At 52.8% G+C, this 18,822-nt stretch overlaps 6 protein-coding genes across 6 annotated transcripts; 1 reads left to right on the top strand and 5 right to left on the bottom strand.

The window, feature by feature from the left end:
* Positions 1-1,114: 1,114 nt before the first annotated feature.
* J4E88_001086 (uncharacterized protein) lies at positions 1,115-1,970 on the bottom strand (the record flags this gene model as incomplete). Its single annotated transcript, XM_049394758.1, has 3 exons — positions 1,115-1,254; positions 1,321-1,912; positions 1,962-1,970. The coding sequence occupies 3 exons, from the start codon at positions 1,968-1,970 to the stop codon at positions 1,115-1,117; spliced, it is 741 nt and encodes a 246-aa protein (XP_049258622.1).
* A 471-nt stretch (positions 1,971-2,441) lies between these two features.
* J4E88_001085 (uncharacterized protein) lies at positions 2,442-4,469 on the bottom strand (the record flags this gene model as incomplete). The annotated part of the gene is made up of 3 exons (XM_049394757.1): positions 2,442-4,204; positions 4,257-4,433; positions 4,463-4,469. 3 exons carry the CDS (start codon positions 4,467-4,469, stop codon positions 2,442-2,444), a joined length of 1,947 nt encoding a protein of 648 aa, XP_049258621.1.
* Positions 4,470-5,609: 1,140 nt separating this feature from the next.
* Positions 5,610-6,671, top strand: J4E88_001084 (uncharacterized protein; the record flags this gene model as incomplete). The annotated part of the gene is made up of 1 exon (XM_049394756.1): positions 5,610-6,671. One exon carries the CDS (start codon positions 5,610-5,612, stop codon positions 6,669-6,671), a length of 1,062 nt encoding a protein of 353 aa, XP_049258620.1.
* A 326-nt stretch (positions 6,672-6,997) lies between these two features.
* On the bottom strand, positions 6,998-7,545 carry J4E88_001083 (uncharacterized protein; the record flags this gene model as incomplete). The annotated part of the gene is made up of 2 exons (XM_049394755.1): positions 6,998-7,169; positions 7,379-7,545. The coding sequence occupies 2 exons, from the start codon at positions 7,543-7,545 to the stop codon at positions 6,998-7,000; spliced, it is 339 nt and encodes a 112-aa protein (XP_049258619.1).
* Positions 7,546-9,312: 1,767 nt separating this feature from the next.
* On the bottom strand, positions 9,313-11,818 carry J4E88_001082 (uncharacterized protein; the record flags this gene model as incomplete). Its single annotated transcript, XM_049394754.1, has 3 exons — positions 9,313-9,664; positions 9,723-9,820; positions 9,929-11,818. The coding sequence occupies 3 exons, from the start codon at positions 11,816-11,818 to the stop codon at positions 9,313-9,315; spliced, it is 2,340 nt and encodes a 779-aa protein (XP_049258618.1).
* Positions 11,819-12,117: 299 nt separating this feature from the next.
* Positions 12,118-14,613, bottom strand: J4E88_001081 (uncharacterized protein; the record flags this gene model as incomplete). The annotated part of the gene is made up of 1 exon (XM_049394753.1): positions 12,118-14,613. One exon carries the CDS (start codon positions 14,611-14,613, stop codon positions 12,118-12,120), a length of 2,496 nt encoding a protein of 831 aa, XP_049258617.1.
* Between the last annotated feature and the right edge of the window lie 4,209 nt (positions 14,614-18,822).

The raw sequence follows: 18,822 nt of genomic DNA, 5'->3' as shown, positions 1-18,822 counted from the left end.
CAGAATCCACACAATGGAGTTGCTCAGTGCCATCATTGCCTCAAAACACAGTTACTAATTCTATGGATTTTCCTGATCCGCCCAATGTTACTCTTGCATGACCAGCAACTACCCTAGAAGAGGAAAAATTGTCTTTGTTTCTTCTCTCCGAAAACTGCGAGTACTATTCATGTTGGCCGCTATCGTGTTTTTTGCATGAGGTACTATTCTGGAACAATTTTGGAAAATTCGGATGTTGGTGGCTGGTCGCGATTGCTGTATGCCTTGATTGAAGCTGTGGATAAAAAAACCAAAGCAACCATGGACGTGGGTTTGGGATTCCGGTGGACTCACTTTATCAGAAAACAGTCTTACAGTAATTCATGGACTGCTAGGAGGTTTGGCTGGAGTACAAAATATGTCATCTGCACTTTCATGGCTGGGAAGTCTTCTACAATTTACCATTTCATCTTCATCACCAGAAACTACTCGATGACGACGTATGAATTCCGCCGGTATTCCTCCAAATTACATCGAAGAGAATAACATGGATGTCCTTCTCCGTGTGGACTTCAGCGTCTGCCTTTAAAATGGTGTCCATGTGAATTGATGGTGTGCCTTCAGGCTTTCTCAAAACTGTCCACCACAGCCTACATAGGCCTTCTTGGGCCTCTTCATCATCTCAATGGCTTATACACCAGTAGCTTCTACACATCTGTTACCTGATTTGTAATAAAAGCCAAAGGTGGAATTCTGCTGTGATACTTGGAATGCGACTGTGGCAGACAATGAGAACAAAAAGTCATGCATGTTGATATAATGATCGCCATGTATGAAAAGTGAGGAAAGCGAAGGACGTGTCGCTGTAGTGCTGTGGGGTGCATCAAGAAATGTTTAAATTCCAATCTGGCTTTCTGATTCTTTCTCCTCGCATAAATTCCAACCCTTCTTCTTTTCAACAAAAAATCATCAAAGCCATGGGAATGTGTCTGGTCTCTCATTTCAAATCGAGCGTGGAAGCTTACGATGTCGTCCATCGATCTCATGATCAGGGCATGATGGAACTCAAACTGCTACATAGATTCATTCAAAAGCTTATATGAAGCTGATACGTCCTTCTGCAATACTCACATCTTCAGGCCATGGTCATATCAGGCAGCGCTCCTTTGTAAAACTCGTTACGCCCTTCAAAATCGAAATCCAACCCCGCGCATCCAAACTCCACCATCTTCTTGTCGAAGTTCTGGTACGTATACTCAATGAACATATCGATACCTGCATTGAAGTCAGGACAAACACACCTCAACCCACACTACAGCACCAGAGAGGGAAGACACTCACCGCACCCCGCACCTCCCGCCGTCCAAATCTCGGCGCCATCAAACCACCCCTCGTCAACAACCCACCTACGATCCACCCACTCCGTTCCCGGAAACATCTTCTTCGCCATCCCCAACATGACCCTGTTCGTCGTAGCCTTCTTCCCCTCCAACACCCCACTCCTCGCCAACCACATACCGCCCGTGCACGTGGTAAGGATGACTTTCGTCTGCTTACTCGCCTCTTTCAAAAATACCAGACTCTCTTCGTGAACAGTCGCGGGGTTTGGGCCGCCGAGGAGCAGGATATCGAGGTCACGCGGCGCGGTTGCGTAGGTATGCGTGGGTCGCACGTACATGTCTGGGGTTACGTGGGCAGGGTCCATGGTAGAGGATATGTAGAGGAAGGTCATGGGGATGGCATGGGGTGCCATCGAGGCGAATTGTGGGTTCATGGCTATGATCAGGTTGATGGTTTGGGGCGTGAGGTTGCCGAGGAGGTCGAGGCCGGCGAGGTCTGTCATTTGTGTTCCTTCGTAAAGGACGCCGACGCGGATGGGGGTTTGGGTTGAAGACATTGTTGCTGAACTGTGAAGGTTGAGATGGAACTCAAACTGTGATGCTGTTTGGTGGTACGGAAGGTTGCTCACTGCCTTCAGCTACTTTATACATATCTACTCACTTCAATGTGAACGCACCGGATGAAGACTCCATCTCCGTTCCGCTACAACGTCCTACATGATTCTGTATACGTGCGATACTCAAATCGTCTGCGGACTGTATTTAGCGTTATGAACGAATGGTGGTTGCAAGAATGTTGCTGCCTGAAATATCGGGTGGAGACAAAGAACCGGAGCGGATATGTGTGATGCGCCGTGCCGTTAGGCGACCAGCATGATAAATTCAATTTAATAGCACTAAACGCCTAAGATAATTGTATAGGAGATACTCAGGATTGAGTTGTAAGTATGTACAATAAGGGAAGCGTCCAGAGAGTGGGACGATATGTGGACCAATATGCGCGTAGTGTACCATAGGTACGAGATGCTGCAGACGCCGGTCAAAACAAGAATGTATGATGGTCAAGCCATTAAAGATTAAGGAAAGTCGTGAGTTCGTGGGTATTGCTCAAAGAGACGAACCCTATCTGTGCGGTGCCTCTGAGCTGAAGCGACGGAATTCCTCCCTCGCGAGTTCTTTCTCTCGCACTTCGGAGCTTGTTGCGCTGCTATTATCATTACTGTACTTTGAGCTTGTCTGTCGAGTAAGATCGCAAGAAGCAGGAGTCTTAGGTTCGTCCGATCCCGCGACTGAGGTGGCGCGTGTTCGCTGGAGTGATGCGTCTCGGATGCGAGTGGAATCGCCACTCATGTGGTTCAACAAGGAGATAATTTCGAGACTAGGAGTTCTTGTCGGTCCAGTTCGGTGAGCTGGTCTTGATGACTCGGAGGGCTTCTGGATCGGGAGTTCGGGGATCTCTTCGATAGCAGGGGTTCTTGCACCCTGAGAATTGGCGCTGTTTGCGCGGCTGCGGATGACCTCTGTCTGCGGGAAACTAACGCGCTTCCTGGTCTTTCGGGATGGCGAAACACTTCCACTTTTAGATGGCATAGTAGGAGTGTAAACCGGTACTGGCGTTTTGCGATGAGATCTCGGAGGTGGGGTCGAAGGGTTGGCTCTACGTCTGTCACTGTTTGATTCCAGCCTGGCCAATGCGTCGGTAACCGCATCGCCTACATCGAACTCATTCAATTGGTGATGTTCAAGCTCGTATGTCTGTTGTTGCGGGGTGCCCCGACGCGATGGCGGATTTGTATGCTCCAGAACAGAACTTGCACCCGGCGGTGGCGTGGAAGCTGGCAATGGCCATTCAGCAGGCAGTTCTGGAACTGGCGGCACATTGATATCGGGGCGCGAAGCCTTGTCATTTAGTGTTGTCTTAGATGAGGCTGCGAAAGAAATGGTAGTGTGGCGGCTTCTCGATGAGTCGCCCGAGAGACGCTTGACCTTCCAGCTACCTGTGTTGTCTACTTCTAGAGTCGAATGAGGGTATTGTAGTGAATCAGCCAGTGTCTGGGTGTCTTCGAACACGGAAGACTGGTATCTGTGTAGCGTTTGACTTGAGTCGTTGGGGTGGGCCATCGGGTGAGCCAGAGTGGGCGGGGGTACGGTAAGATTCTTCTCGTTCTCGTCGTGCAAGTCAACGCGGCTCCTGGAATAGTCACCTGACTTCCTGGCCCCATTTGGCACGTAGAAACGTAGGTCGACGCGAACCACTGCAAACATGATGATGACGAGGATCTCAGTGACAAAATTGAAGCAGTAGAAGCTTCCCTTGGTCAGGTACCACGGCAGCTTGATGACGTCGCGCTGTACATCAATCAATGGGGTTCCTGGAATCCAGGCCAGAACGCAGCGGAAGATCTGCCCGATGGAGAGAACAGACACCGAGATGAGGAGGATGATGATGTTGTACCTCAGACGACCAGCGCCAAACTTCTCGACTTCTGTCCTAGGAACGAGGAGCGAGATGCCTACTAGGATAGCTGGCGCAAAGCAGAATATCGTAAAATATGTCTGAGCGAGGACGAATAGGTCGTGGAAAGCAGTAAGCTTGCTTTGGTCGCGTGTGAAGAACTGCCAGATCTGGCTTATGATGAGCATAAGTAGAGTGGCTACCAACAGAACCAGTCCGCCTCGGTGAAAGATGCGGTACGGCGTTGACCATCCTAGGCGCGCATGCTGGGAGCGGACAATACGTTGGACAAAGAACCAGTTCACTCCGTACAAGATGATGGTACCGATGTAGACGAAAATGTTGGCCGCGATGGCGAGTCCGATGTTCCTGGGATAGTTGGCCCATGCTATCCGCAGGGACATGGTGATGATTCTGATCTTGCAAAGACCTGCAATGTGTTAGCCGTGTGCATACTAGTCAATAGGACTGAAAGGACTTACCGAGTATAGCGCCATTGAAGATGAACTTGTGCCCGCGATGCTTGTTACCCTTGAAGATCTTGATGTGGATAACGCCAAAGATCAGGTAGAGTATGAGAAAGACAATGGCGAGAGGTACGTCAGGCACAATGGCAGGGGTTCCACCCAGGCCGGCATTGAGGGGCGCATATGGAGGGCCTCGACTGGCTTGCCCAGAAGCTCCAGACTGACCATGGTTAGTTGCGCGTAGGAGGAGGCTGGAATTGACATCACTCACTGGAGGTCCTTGGGTTCCTTGCTGCGACATCTTTGCCCGTTTGATGTTGGACGTATGAAACGTTTGCTGCAGAGGAGGTTGGAGAGAGCCAAAAAGCTCCACCTGGGAGGCGGGAACGAGGTGGTGTATATCAGGTTCTACTGCCACGCGACTGATGCAGTCTAAACGGTAGTATGCATCGCTTAGAGCAGAGCAGCGGCTGACCCAGATAAGCAAACTAGATGACGACTATGCAATAACCATACCATGTCCAATCCAATTGGGTGGACGGTCGTTCCATACGACGTGCCCGGCCTATCCGCAGCCGTGCCTAGATGTGGCAGCACAAGGCCTCACTGGATTGGGGCTACCGGCTTCTGCGGTGAGTGGATACCTACCGCACCCGTGGTACGCGAGCGATCTTTCCGCAGATCTAACGTTTGCTATTCTCAACGCATAGTATGCTTTTTCTCATTCAGTCTCCTTTCTGCGGTGTATAGGTGTTCTTGCATCTTGAAGAATGTACAACACGTTTTCCATGACCAAGAACACTGCTCACATTGCGCCGCAGTCAACTGTGCCTCAATAAGGTGCCTTCATGTTGACGTTATCGACGGCTGACGGTAGTACCGGGTCTCCTCAGTGATGCCGGAGATCAGCAGAACGCAGTTCCTGAGTGGATGGTCGGCGAAAACGTCAAACGAGCTCCGACCCAGATGAACCCAAACCGGGACAGGGCACTGCCTTGGGCACGGTGCTGAATGATGCGTCCATCGGGGGGTTTTGCAGAACAAAGGCCGACCTGCTTTTGCCCCGAAATAGACGTCGCATGTGAAAGCCTAGAGGAGGCTGAGAGATAAGGTGTCGCACTTGCATAAAGGAGCGAATTGAGCGTGTGTCAAGCTAGGGAAAAGGAGCAGTTGAGGTTGAGAATGGATATCTTGAGGTGTGGTGTGGCGGATGGCAGCTACCCCAGATTTTCGGAACGGTGAAACTGATCGGAATGATGCTGGAGCTCGACGTTGCGTGTGTCCAACCACAACGTTCAGCACATCGTAATCTCGGCCAATGCTTCCTCCAAACCCCGTCGTAGTTTCCGCAATTTCGTAGCCTTCGCCATGCCGCCCAAGACCAAACAACGCGCGGTCAAGCCTGCCGGCGCAAAGTCCAAGAAAGCCATCCCACAGCCCTTCACCGCAGCACCGGCTGAACTCGAGACGCTCCTATCCACCTTCGACCGCTCGCTCGTTTACATAACACATGTCGATGTGCATCCAGCCTGGTTCAAGCGGCGTATATTCGGCGTCCCCGTCCTCCTCAACACGGCCATAACCGCGCTCGTACTATGGCGCCTGTACGTCATCGGGCCTCACTACTGGGCCATCCTCATGTCCGTCATGGGAAACCACAATGAGACTACCATATACTGGACAGGCACGTCTTGGGCAACCCTGCTATGGGGGGTAGGAAAGCGCATGGCCATGTTCATGCTGGACTTCCTACTCTTCCGGTTCGTGGCGCTCTGGCCGTTCACCTTCTTCATTGAGCAGCCAGGCAATCCCGTGAGCTGGCGGTGGAATGTGGGCTTCAGGGACGAGGAGGTATACGTGCGGGTCAGCAGAGGATGGGGAGCTAAGGACCTGCTTGGGGAGGCTGAAGGTGGAAGTGGGCGTGCAGGCGCGGATAATCCCTTCTTCAAGACCAGAGTTCTGCCCGCGGTTGACAAGACGAGGTTGAGGGAGAAGACGGGATATCTGTTGATGGATTCAGACTTCGACCTGGACTTCTTTGGCATGGTTGCTGCCACGCAACTGCTCGATCGCAAGGACATCACACTCGACCACCTCCGCAAATGCGTCTTCGTCTACGTCGGCGACCCTGAAGCAGAGAACGGACAATGGGCCGTCTGGGAATGCGCGAAGCTCGACGAAGGCTCGGAAACCGAAGCGAGGGACAAGGTCATACAGTTCAAGGACCGGCTCACAGCCATGGGCAAGGAGAGCTTGTTCTTCAGATGGGTCGAGCTCATCCAGTACGAAAGCAACGCTCCGGGTGGCTTCACGCAAGAGCGACAGATAGCTGCCGCCGAGCAGGTGAAGAAGATGTTCGAAGACGAAGGAGTGGACTTCGAGGTATTTGAAAAGGAGATTGGGGGTATGGATGGGTTGGCAGGTGCATAGGCTGGACCTAACGTCGAGTTTCAGGATAGACAAAAAGGAAGCATGATTGGGGTTCGTGAACGCGTTGATAAGATACCCAATTTTGTACATTTCGAAGATTTACATCTACTCGTAAAGTCATGCCTACGTAGCATAAAAGATTATACATAATTCGTCTTGGACTCTCCGCTCAACTTCAGCCTCTACTCCTCAGCATCTTGCCCAATGATCCACCTAGTATCTTGGCCTCCTTACTTCTCGATCTTGGTGTTGGACTCGCATGCCTCGACTCCCGTGTCTTAGACTCTATGGGAGAAGTTTCCCTGCGCCTCCGTACGGCAGTGCCCTTAGCCTCTGCGCTGCTGGAAGAGTTGAGCGTGTCGCTGCGTTTCCGAAGACGGCGGGTAGGACTCGAAGAGGAGGTGGTTTGCGGGTGTGAATGGGACTGAGAAGTAGCATGTGGAGATACGGATGTAGATGTCGTTCTGCGTCTGCGCTTCTCTTCGGTATGTCTGGACTCTGGTATCCGCGCCGCCGCAGGGCTAGGAGTGCGTGTCCGTTCTTGTTCCCGTTGTTGATGTTTTTGTGTTTGTCTTTCCTGCTCGGCAATCACACTTCTCCTCTCCATGTCTTCCAATTCATCGATGGATACCTGCACCACCTTCTTCACTGGTGCAGCCTCTTCTCGACGTCTTCTCACAGGCACGTCACTCCTCGACGCAGCATACGCGTCTAGAAGTTTCTCAACCTCTTTGCGATTCGCATCTGTGCTGGCTAGACGGACAACTTCCAAGACGAGGAGGAAAGCGATAATGTAGCCGACGAAGAAGCCGGTCCTGGCCCAGAACTCTGGATTGATCAGGAACGAGAAGAGTTTGATTGTGGCGAGAAACATTTTGGCGTTTTGAGAACTGATCTTGCGTTGAACGTGGGAATGACCGAAGGATCGTAGTGTAGGCGCAAGCCAGATAGTGAGGTCGAACAGAAACGAGGGGCGGCGACAAAGAATGAGTGATAGTAAGCCTTCCGACCCCAAATTACGGCGTAAATACGGCGTCGTCGTCAACAAGAAGAGAATGTACTGTGTGCGGCCCGCGCTCGAAAGATAAGAATGTTGTTACACCGCACCGTCCGCAAGTTGCTAGACCTGCTTCACGTTGCTTTTACCTCCCTCGCGCAGCAGCGAGCCCCTCCACCTTTTAACGTCCTGTCAAGCCCCCACAGAGGGCGGCATACTGAGACACTTCGAGCCCACAAGGTACGCGTCCCAGGTGTTCCGCCCCTAAACCTTGCGAACGATACCCCAGAACCGGGAAACTATTAATGGTTGGAGGATTGGATGGGCGGCGCTTGAAACCAATCAGCATGTTTCAGCTGGGGTGATGCAAGGGTGTCTGAGTTAGCAGGTGTTTGAAGTCCGCAACACCATGCCGGATGCAGATGTGAACTTGTCTAGAAGCGAGGAGCGCGCGCCAATGGGCTGGGGTAGCGGCGCGATTGTGTATCAGTACCCAGGCGACGGTTCGCGTTGGTCGCTCGTCATCGGAGTCTGGCCGAGCAATCTGCAAATGGTGGCTTGCGTAGGTTTTGAGTTGAGGGGCAGAGAGTGCTCAGGTGGAAGCCCATACGTCACGTGCTGCGAGGACGCGCCGCTGCTCGCGGGGCAACAAGATGCTAGCCTTTCGGCATCACTGATACATCCAACAACAGCCGCATTGCGTATCGCATAACGAGCACTATAGTATATCGCAATCGCAAAATGCGATACTCTGCTGTCTGGCGACCACCCCAGAATATATTCCTCGTTGTTCCTTGTCGACGCTGCCCAGGTGTTCACTCATGCCCTGACCTATGTCGACTAATCGTCGATTACATGACGGCATACTTCTATTACACAGCGTCAGTAGGTATGTACAAGATCAGGTAGCACTTCTAGTCCCATGTAACGGCAGTATCAACCATGGAGACGCGTTGCTGGATGGTCCTCCAACTATCGACGCTCAACAGCGAGAACAGCTTTCAAAGAAGGGAGTAATCCTGTCGTTTAGAGTGATGTGCTAGGCAAAGGCTTCGACTACGCGCGCTACACTGGCGTAGATGAGGTAATTAGGGCTACCACCAGGTCGCTGTTGAGTAAACACTGGGCTCCACCTTTCACGTTGAGTTTGGAGCCGAGAGACCCCGCCTGCGCGCTCGAAGATACAAGTACAGGCTTGATCATCACGGCTGAAGCCAAAGCGTATGAAGAAAGGCTACGCCAGGAATTGGAGAAGGAAGAGGAAGAAGCCCGAGAACTGCAGGCCAAGCTTGAACAGAATAGACAACGAGCTACTCGAGGCTGATGCCACACAGGCGGAACTACCCAAAAAGATGCGAAGCAGATGTCTTAGTCCTTCATTCCGTCTCGATCACAAAAGCATCTTAAAGCCGAAGTTGAGGTATGCGATAAATTTCTTCTTATGCAATGATCAAGGATCAGTCGATAAACCAACACGACCCTTGCTGCTCACACGCGATATCCAAGACGCTATCATAATAATACAATCGTGGCGTATCCAACTCCTGTTTCAAACATGCGGCCCTAATAGACAAGACGCCTTCGCTGAATCAATGCGACAAAAGGAAAGTAATGAATGACTGTGACAAAAGCAATTCCTTGCCGTCACCTGCCCCCGGGCAGAATCTCGTCTTCAAACATGCTGTGATCCCAGCCCTTCTCCTCCATAAGTTTAGCCGCCTCGTCGCTAATCCAGTGGCTTTCCCTCATGGTGCTCCCAGCTTTGATAGTCTGGCTGGCACTGTAATTAACGGCCTGCGCCTCTTCGAAACCAAAGAATAAACTCCACATGGTGGCGGCAATCCAAGAAAAGAAGGACGATATTGGTACCCACCAGCCTTGAACGAAGGTCCGGTAGATGAGTGTGGGTATGACAAAGGGGAACTTGGGAGCCTTCATGTTGACGCTGAATGGGTGGGGCGACGAGTAAGCATACATCGGCTGGCAGTACATCTCGCTGTGAGACTAGTCAGTAACGTTCCTGTACGCGAAACGGCAGAACAGATGCAACATACCAAGCGATCTCTTCACTTATCCACCAAGTGAAAAGGACTATCAAGAAGATACTCAAGCCTGTGAGCCCGCCCCACGCTCTCCCCCAACTGTTCGATGTCTGGCGTAGGGTCTTCAATTGTTGCTGCCAAAACAGACTTTTCCACCATCTCAACATGGAAAAGCTCTGGACATGGTCGTCTATCGCGCAAGGGCATGCACGACTCACCACTTTGACTTTTTCGCCGTTTTCGCCCTCTTCTACGTGCTCGACTTGGTCTTCGACGCGCTTCATGCCGCGGCTTGCGTCGCGAATGCTGGTCCGCGCTGCGCGAAGCCGGTCGTTCATGCGGTGGAGATGTAACAGCTCCTGCTGTCGCTGGCGCTCTGCCTCGTTACGAGGAGTCTCGGTCGGTAGCTGAAGGCCTTGAAGAGTGTCTTCGTCTATTTGGCTTTCACCTGACGGAGCGATGAGATCTTCGAGTGAGTTGATGGTCGAATCGCCGAAGTCGGCTGATGGCCGTCTGCCTTGAGATTTGGCTTCGTCTACGAGAGCCTGCAATGCAGACTTTGGAAGCTGAGGGCGAACAGGCTCTAAGGGCATGGCTTCGGATGGCTCTTCGGCCTTCTCAGACGGTCTTCGCTTGCGCGGACTGCCTTTCTTGGGTGAAAGTGAACGCGACCTTGACGCTACGGCAGGTCTTTGTACTGTACGCGGGCCTGGTGTATCGACCCAAGCACCAGTCACCACTGGCGTCTTCGGGTTTAGGGCGGGTCGCTCTTTCGGCATTGGTGTAGCTTCCACCTGCTCGGTACTTGCCGCAGCTTCCTTGGATTCATTGTGCTCTTGCCGTACGGTCGAGGTCGCTGCTGCCGCATCGGGACCCTCAGCAGAGACGGGCGTCTCCTCTACAGAGGCGGGTTTGCTTTCAGATTGCGTAGTCTCGGTCAGCACAGTCTGCGGTGCGCTGTCGAGCGGTGCCGGGGGCGCAGATTCCGGTCTGGATGGTGCTGCCTGTCTCGGGCTTGGTGTATTGGAGACTCTCGCGAGCCGCCGCAATAGATCCTGTGAGTCTTCTCTTCGGTTCGGTATGCGTCTTGGTGGGACAGGCTGGGCTGTGACGACTACTTCGCGATCTACTGCAGCTATGTTCTCGGCACTCTTGTACATGGCAACTGGCGGGTCTTCCATGCCGATGCCCGTGACCGGCTGCGCCTTCCCAATGGACTGCCACGAATGGGTCCGCGTGCGCAGTCTCCGCTTCGGCGAAGGAGCTGGCTGTGTCACCTGATCTGTTATTCTCGCGCTGCTATCTACAGTGTCTAGCGTCCGTACAGAAGACGTCCGCGGGCGCGATTGTTCGGGCGACCCTTGGCGCATTCTCTCCAGCCGGGCAGTGGCTGCCTGCTCCTTGACACTCTCCATCTCTCTCTGCCGTATATCGTCTAGCACAGTGTTCCGTGGTATGTAAGGCGTGGATGCTATCATAGAGGCTTCGTTGAGCTCGAACGTAAGGTCCCACTCTTGCGACTGGTCGTTGCGTGGTGTGCCCTTGTGCGAGAGCGGGCTGTCTTCGACTGAGCGACGCGGCACGTTTGCATGTGCTTCATCGTAGTGGTCGTGTATTGTGTCGTCGGCTCGCTCGGGTGTCTGCTGCTGCTCTTCCTCGTACGTGATGGTACGCATCCAGTTCCGGTTGCTCCTGCTCTTCCTCCCCCATGTAGCTGGCGCGTGTATCGCCGGGTCGCTCCTCGCGCTCCCGGTGCTGCTGGGCGGGCTCTCAAATTTGACATGGCCATCCGCCCCAGCTACCGCGTTGTTCCTCTCCAGGTTGTCCAGAGTCAGCCCGACGCGTGGGTGCGTGCGTGCCTTCCGGAAAGCCTGCGGTCTGCTGCCCAGCGCCTGGTTCAGCCGCCGCTCGTCGCGCGCATTCTGGATCATGCGCTTCTCGAATTCGTCCTCGGCATCGTTTTCGAGGTCGCTCAGCGCAGACCCGACGGAAGCTGCATCTTGCACGTCGTCCTGGGTGCTCGCGGGCCGTTGGAGGTGGGCGTAGCGGGTGTTGATAACGTTGGCCGACGGCGGGGGAAGGGTTTGGAGGGGCTGGCGCGTCGTCATTTCCGGGCAGCCGTCCTGTCGTGATGGTGCATAGTAGTCTGAGCTGCGCGGAAGCTGAATCTATGCGTGGCTAAGTTATGTTGCGGCGGGACTGCAGCGGTAAGCGCATTGGCTTGTGCAGTTGTTGTCAACTCGACGCGTCCCGACTTTCACTAGGAACGTGCACCAAACGATCGCTGCAGGGATCTTATCGTCTATCTTGCCCAGGTGAGCATGCTTAGCCGACTCGACGCAGTTATATCGAAGTCAACGCTCGTCATTAGGCATTATAACATTATGCTTCGTATCATCATGCAGCCCTACGGCTCCTGGTCGTCTATGGCTGCGCATCTCTTCTTCACCATCTCCAAATCAGTATTGCCCTGCTCGTCCCTCCATGCACGCAGTACCTCCTCACGCATCACCCTCCGTGGCGCTCGCTTGCCGGTAAACAGCTCGAACTGAGCGAATGCCTGCTCGGGGATAAAGTCTAGACCGTCCATGTACGTCCATAGCTTCTTTGGCGCGTCGCGCACTTGCTGCGACAGTGGTGTATTGAGCGTCTTGTATGCCGTCTCCATCACGACACCGCCAGTCGGACTTTCCATCCACTGTGGAGGTAGCGAAAACTGCGCTGCTGGGCCCCCATCTATCGGATCCGTAGGTATGCACGAAATGATGATAGTAGGCTCCCGGAGATGCTCCGGCCAGCACTCATCGCGCGATTTCAATATCGTTAAGTTCGGCCGCATCTGCCGCATCTTCCGTGAGCTGACTTGGTCCACTGAGCTCGAGGCGAGCCGCGAGAAGTGCTCTACGAGACTCTCGGCTCTCTTGTAAGTTCGGTTGAAAATGGCAATGTTCATTACACCCAATTGCAACAGCGCGTAAACAGCTGCCCTCGCCATACCGCCAGCCCCAATAATGAGTCCGCACGTTGACGGCCGTACCGCGTTAGCTGGAGAGAGACCACGTCGTACGCAGGACCGTATCCCAATCCATTCAGTGTTGTCTCCATAGAGAGCTTGGACAGGCCCAGACTGGTTGCGCTCATGAAAGAGTTCGAGGTCGCTTGGGATGCTGCCATCGTCCTTTCTCCGACGTACAGGTATAACCGTGTTGACAGCGCCAATCGCTCGGGCATGTTGACTCAGTGAGTCTACCAGCGCCATTACCTCCATCTTGAAGGGCTGTATGACAATGGACCCACCGAAGTTCGGCTTGCGTACAAGCTCCTGGAGACGATTCACAGTCGGGCTCTCGATGCGACTGAAAACGTGTGGCATTCCGCAAGCATTGTACGCTGCATTGTGCATCGCTGGCGATACGCTGTATCCTAGGCGCACACCAATGATGTACATTTGCATGGGGTCGAATGTGAATGAATTGTAGAGGGCTTGTGTCACTTCTTTAGCAGTAAGCCAAGAATCGCGTGGGTACTGTGCTATTGACGCGGTATCGTCAGCCTCGTCCCTTTTCGAGGCCGCAACAACAGGCGTAAAATGTTGGTTGAAGCATACGGAGCGTCGACCAGCTCGTCCTGTATTATAACAAATCAAAGGGATCTGGGCATCCTGCGCTGCCATTCGACGACTGAAGCTGCGAACCGAGACATCGTCATCAATTGAATGAGCTGGCCGAGTAAATCGAACGACGGAACACCCAACACGTACGGCCTTTTCGTACTGTGCCACCCAAGAATGATCCTCCCATGGCTTGTCGGCATGTAGATGTCCGATCATCTTGGTTGTACCACGAGAGTTGATGACGTCCGCAAGCGCGCCAGGGTCCAGCGACAAGTCGATAGTCGCGTACTCAGGGACCAGGCGCAAACCATGATGTATGTATTCCAGATAGAGTGTTCGGCTGCCATCCGAGGTAGAAGTAGGCAGCACATGGTATATGATCGGTACCACTGTGCTTCTGCGTACTTTCGACACACAAGCGCTAACATCGTCCATGAGGGTGGCCATGGGACGTTGTTGACTCAAATCAAGGGTGATCTCAAAGGCGTCAGCGCCAACTTCTAGGCTTTGAACGTCGGCGTCTGGAGCAAGTATGTCTTGCAGCGATACCTGCACGGCACAGGTGTATTTCCGAAGCTCGGTTGCTACATCGGACAGCGGATAACCAGGTTCTAGTGGTGGAATGGACGCCCCAACCGACTCATCCGGAAGCTCGGGAGTCGTTATAAGCGACAAGTACTTGAGGAAGGTCCTCTGCGCCCTCTTCAGTGTGAGAAATGCTGGAGCCATGGTCTGGTCATCTGACGTGTCAACGTTCCCGGCTTTGGCTTCGGATATGTTATAAAACTCGTAATTAGAGCAGCGCCGTAGCATAGGTGCGGTAAAGGCGAACATGTCATTGAGTCTCTGCATGTCAGGCCGGCCCAGGTAGCTATGCAGGCTAGGAAGATCGCGCAGTACATGTACTACGGGATGTGTCCGACCAAAGTCTTGTATCAAGGTTTGCCCATTCCGCTCCAGAGAGACACCATTGCAGACAAGTATCGCGTCGTGGTCATGCTCATGAAGGAGACCTCTTAGCAGTTCTTCTTGTCGCAAATTATAGTTGGCCGCACCGAATTGCTTGCGGTATTTGGCAGTAGAAAAGCCCGTCGTGTCTTGGAACATGTCATCAATATCGACAACGCGCCTCCGGCAAGCCATCGAGGCAATGACAGCCAGGGTGGACTTGCCAGTTCCTGGCATACCGAGAAGCACGATGGAGGCATCCTTCTTGAATGTGCGGCGGCGATAACTCGCAGGAGCGGCGGGGGTGGGGGCAGCGAGAGGAGTGGAGCGGGTACCGAACATTGCGGAGGCTGTCGCTGGTCAGTATGCGACCGATCAAGGTACGGGTTATTTTCCTACACATGTCGCCCACACTGAGCTTCCGCCTCTGACGGGATCCACCAGTCCTGGATGGAGCGGCCTCCCCTGAAATTGGCCTATTGTGCCGGCGGTAGAAGTCACTGGTGGCTCCATCGTCCTCGCCCAAGGACGCAAAGACGCGTTTCCCAACCACCACAGAAGCCATAGTCGAGACCTCCAGGATGCGCAAGACTTATTTAAGGTACCCCTTGGCCCCCGGATCCGGTATCTGGTGTTCGGGAAGTGTGCTGTAGTTCCGGTGATCCCAGGGACAAAAGGTGAGGTGCGCTGTATATTGCTGAGCCGGGTGTGTTTGCGACCTCTATGTATATGCATGGTAAGGCCGTTAACACACAAAGAACCCCAGTCAGCCTGGGGAGTAGGGGAAGAGGTTGTAAGTAGGACAACGATTACATTTACGCGACGCCATGTCGCGATGGTGGTTGGGTACTGGCGCAGGGCACTTGTGTGCGAGGAGCACTCGCACATTGCAAGTTCCGGATAAGCTATCTTCCCCCTCTTTTGCGCCTTCCCGACTTCGCCTGGACACGCGACAACTTTGCACTCCCTTAACGTGCCTTCAGGGCGTACGAAAAAACTATCCGCGGGTCAATTATTACTCACACATGATAGATCCCCGGCCTTGCAGCTGATGAGCTCCGCGGCGCAGGTGGACAGTTCAAACGGTGGGTTGGCGGCGCCTGTCACCGAGCTTTGCCGCGTTTACTCATAATACCGCAGAAAACAAATCCGCGAACCATGCGAAGACGTCATTGGCAATTTTGTCACCCGAGATTAGTTTCGGCACCTGCTCACTCGCTGTCTTTTCGTCCGAATAAGGCTCATGCCTGCCCAAGCCCAGGCAAAGCGCCGTTCCGCACCCCAGCCGGAGGAGAAGCCTGCCAAACGAACCCGAGTATCACGAGCATGTGACCAGTGCCGTGTCGCCCGTGAGAAGTGCGACGGAGTACAGCCAACGTGCTCCACTTGCTCAGGAACGTCGAGAGAATGCTCGTACACTGCAAATCCCAAGAAAAGAGGTATCCAACCTGGCTACATTCGCACTCTTGAGCTAGCACTTGCCTATTTGTTCCAGCGAGACTCTGAAAATGAGACAGCTCTCCATGAGAAGCTGGCGCAAGAAGGAGCATCTTCACTACTATTGGGTCGTGGTGACTCGAAAGAGGCAAACAAGCTGCACAGACGATGGCGGAAAGCGAAATTTTACACCGAGGTGGATAAGCTACTATCTGGAGGAGAACCTTCGCGTCATGAACAATCGACTGGAATTTCACCTCATACCAGTGATGACGACTCCGGAGCAGACGAGTCTGTAGCTGCACATGCTAGCCATACCCAGGATCGCAGCGCCTACCTACAGGAGCATGTCGAGCATGCAAATCTCGATCAGCTTATGGCAGCGTCATCTGAACCAATATTGGGAGACAGCTGGAAGCTTATAGAGGTCTACTTCACCAACGTACAATCCTGGCTTCCAATCTGCGAGAAGCATGACATCTTGAAGACTGCCTACGACCTCCCTGTTCAGGGCATTCCAAGTGTATCTGGTCAGCCTGGATCTGGCTTGTTCGCTGAACTATGGAGCGTCCTGGCGGTGGGATCACTTTACGGAACAGCCATGACGTGTAATCCGTTGGACTCTTCATCAGTAAAGCCCAGGAAACTATACGAGCACGCCAAGTCGCTCGTACCCAGTGAACTGGATCGCCTCGACATTGGCCACATCAAAGCCCTTCTCAATTTGGTTGTCTTTAACATGTTGCGAATACATACTGGAGATGCCTGGTTGCTTGTTGGATCTGCCTCAAGAGTCCTGGAAAGTGTAGACCAGGTGACGCTGATGAGTAATCCCAGAGGCAAGCATGTTTATTTTGGTTGCTTTCTGCTCGATAGCATGCTAGCACTTCAACTCAAACGGCGTCCGCATTTCCGAAGAAGCGACTTCGTGCACCTTGGAACCATTGATGAAGACGGTCTGGAAGAGTGGCAACCATGGTCTGGCTTTCAGGATCCCTCACACGCAGGAAGGCGAGCCCCGTTACTCTCTCTCAGCATTTTCAACAGTCTTGTCGACCTTGTCGACGTACTCATTAGCATCGAAGATACAACAACACAGTATCTTTACAAAGATGCGGTCGAGCATCTCGAAAGATGGAGAGCGCTGATGCCTATGAAATTAGCTCACATATGTTCCGACAATACTTTCGCGATCTTGACACCACCGGTCGTCTTACTGTTAACGACGTATCATTGCGCCTCTTTCGCATGCACTCCGTCTGACAGAAGCCTCCACCGGCTGTTGGATGTGCTAGACCATTGCTTCGAACATGCTTCCTCTCAATGCCTACCACCAGCAATCCGGTGTCTGATAGACGTTGTCAATAGGCATGCAGCTCGCATTGTCCTGCATGACGTATACCACATGCGGCTACAAAGACTGCAGGAAAAGGTCATAGCCTATTTTGACGTGCCGAATCATTTGCAAGTGCCGGAGAGCTCGGTCATGCCTTTCAGACAGCATATAAACGATGCCCATATGGTAACTCCGGATCCAGGACAATCGATGTGTTCAAACACACGTCCTATAGCTCAGCCGGTGGCAGTCCCTCAACATACGCTGCATCCGGGCTCTACTCCGTCTCAATTCGATCCTCGCTGCCCAGAGCCTACCAGCGATCTGGAGAGCTTTTTCGACGAATTGGCGTCACTGGATAGCACAACTAGGTCGAATTCCCAACCACAATTCATGCAAAACCTTGGCTTCGGTCCAGAAGCGAGCATGGCCGACTTGTTCAGCGAATACACACCCATGCAGTCTTCGAATTTCATCCCTCGCGAGGACACCACGCCGACACATCTGGATCAATATAACTTCTACGACGCCAGCTGAACTCAGCTGTCCAGTTGCACTGTCAGACTGCCATAATTTCAGTCTTCCGCCCTCGATCTCGTCTTGTCTTCCACCACTCGATGTCGAACATATATAATATGTAGCGGCATTCATCCGATCTCTGGACTGTATCCCGCAGATAGACGTGGAAGTAAGATTTACTCTTTGAAGTCCCTGCACCCGAAGTACTCTTCCAAGGAAATATCACTGTATTCCATATTCCCCGGGCTAGTATGACGAAGCGATTAATGGAGACAACCTTCACGGCCTTTCTCATCTCTGTTATCGCCATGACGCTTGGAAGAACGAACATGCGTTGTGGTATCCAACGACAGCACCGGATAGGATGCCTTCCGGCCTATGGGTTTACTCAAAGGCGAGAAGACGAGATTGCCCTCGGGCTGGCTGCCGCTGAGTAGGAGACGTTCCTGCATTTCGGATTTGCGAAGGGGTTGTTCGGGGGAGGCTCAATGTGCAATGCTCAGGCCACCGACGAGGCTGCATAGCCAAGCAGTGGAATTTTGAAACAAGAGGCTACGGACCATTTAGTCCTCCGACCGACCGAACTTCGAAACAAGCTGCTGACAATAATTGGCATGGATATAATTGTCATCTGGGTGATTCCAGATAGACGAGTTTCTCGATATCTCCTTGGTACATCAAAGCGAGGCGCAGCACGAACGGAGCAATGCCCTACTCGAGTATGAGTCGATACGGCGCAGAACAACGAAATAGGAGGACAGTCGCATCGTGTAATGTACTGCAATTCTGGCTAGAAATGCTAAGAGTCGCCTTGTCCTAAAGTAAGACTTGCCGGCAGCACAGTCCACGATGCCTAGAAAAAGTGGTACGGAGGTCCGCGCCGTCAGCTTATGCGAGCTAACCTACCACTCCTCTCAGATCAGGGTCCTGACTATATAAACTTGTATGGGTACCTGAATTCACCGCTAGGGCTCGATGTTCAGGGAAAATGGACAGGGGTCTGTATAGACGAGTACGGAGTCGCTTGGAACAACGAGGCGACATTGGTGTGAGACGCGTCCTGGTAGCGCGTAGCAGTCTTATTCGTGATCTTCGGTTAAAATGATACTCCGGGCTTGGAGGAGGGTGCAGGGTCATCGGTGAAAATTTGCCGTGATGTTCTTTGTTGTTGTAACATACGGGCCAATGTCGGTTTGATTAGAAATGGATTTGTATTACTTAGAAAGACGGTTGAGGGAGAGATCTCGAGATCGATGTCG

This window comes from Alternaria novae-zelandiae (genome assembly GCF_023758075.1).
Source record: "Alternaria novae-zelandiae strain BMP 2774 chromosome Unknown scaffold_2, whole genome shotgun sequence".
Classification (NCBI taxonomy): domain Eukaryota; kingdom Fungi; phylum Ascomycota; class Dothideomycetes; order Pleosporales; family Pleosporaceae; genus Alternaria; species Alternaria novae-zelandiae.
The sequence above is the reverse complement of the archived record's forward strand: the minus strand, read 5'-3'. Positions and strand labels throughout refer to the sequence as shown.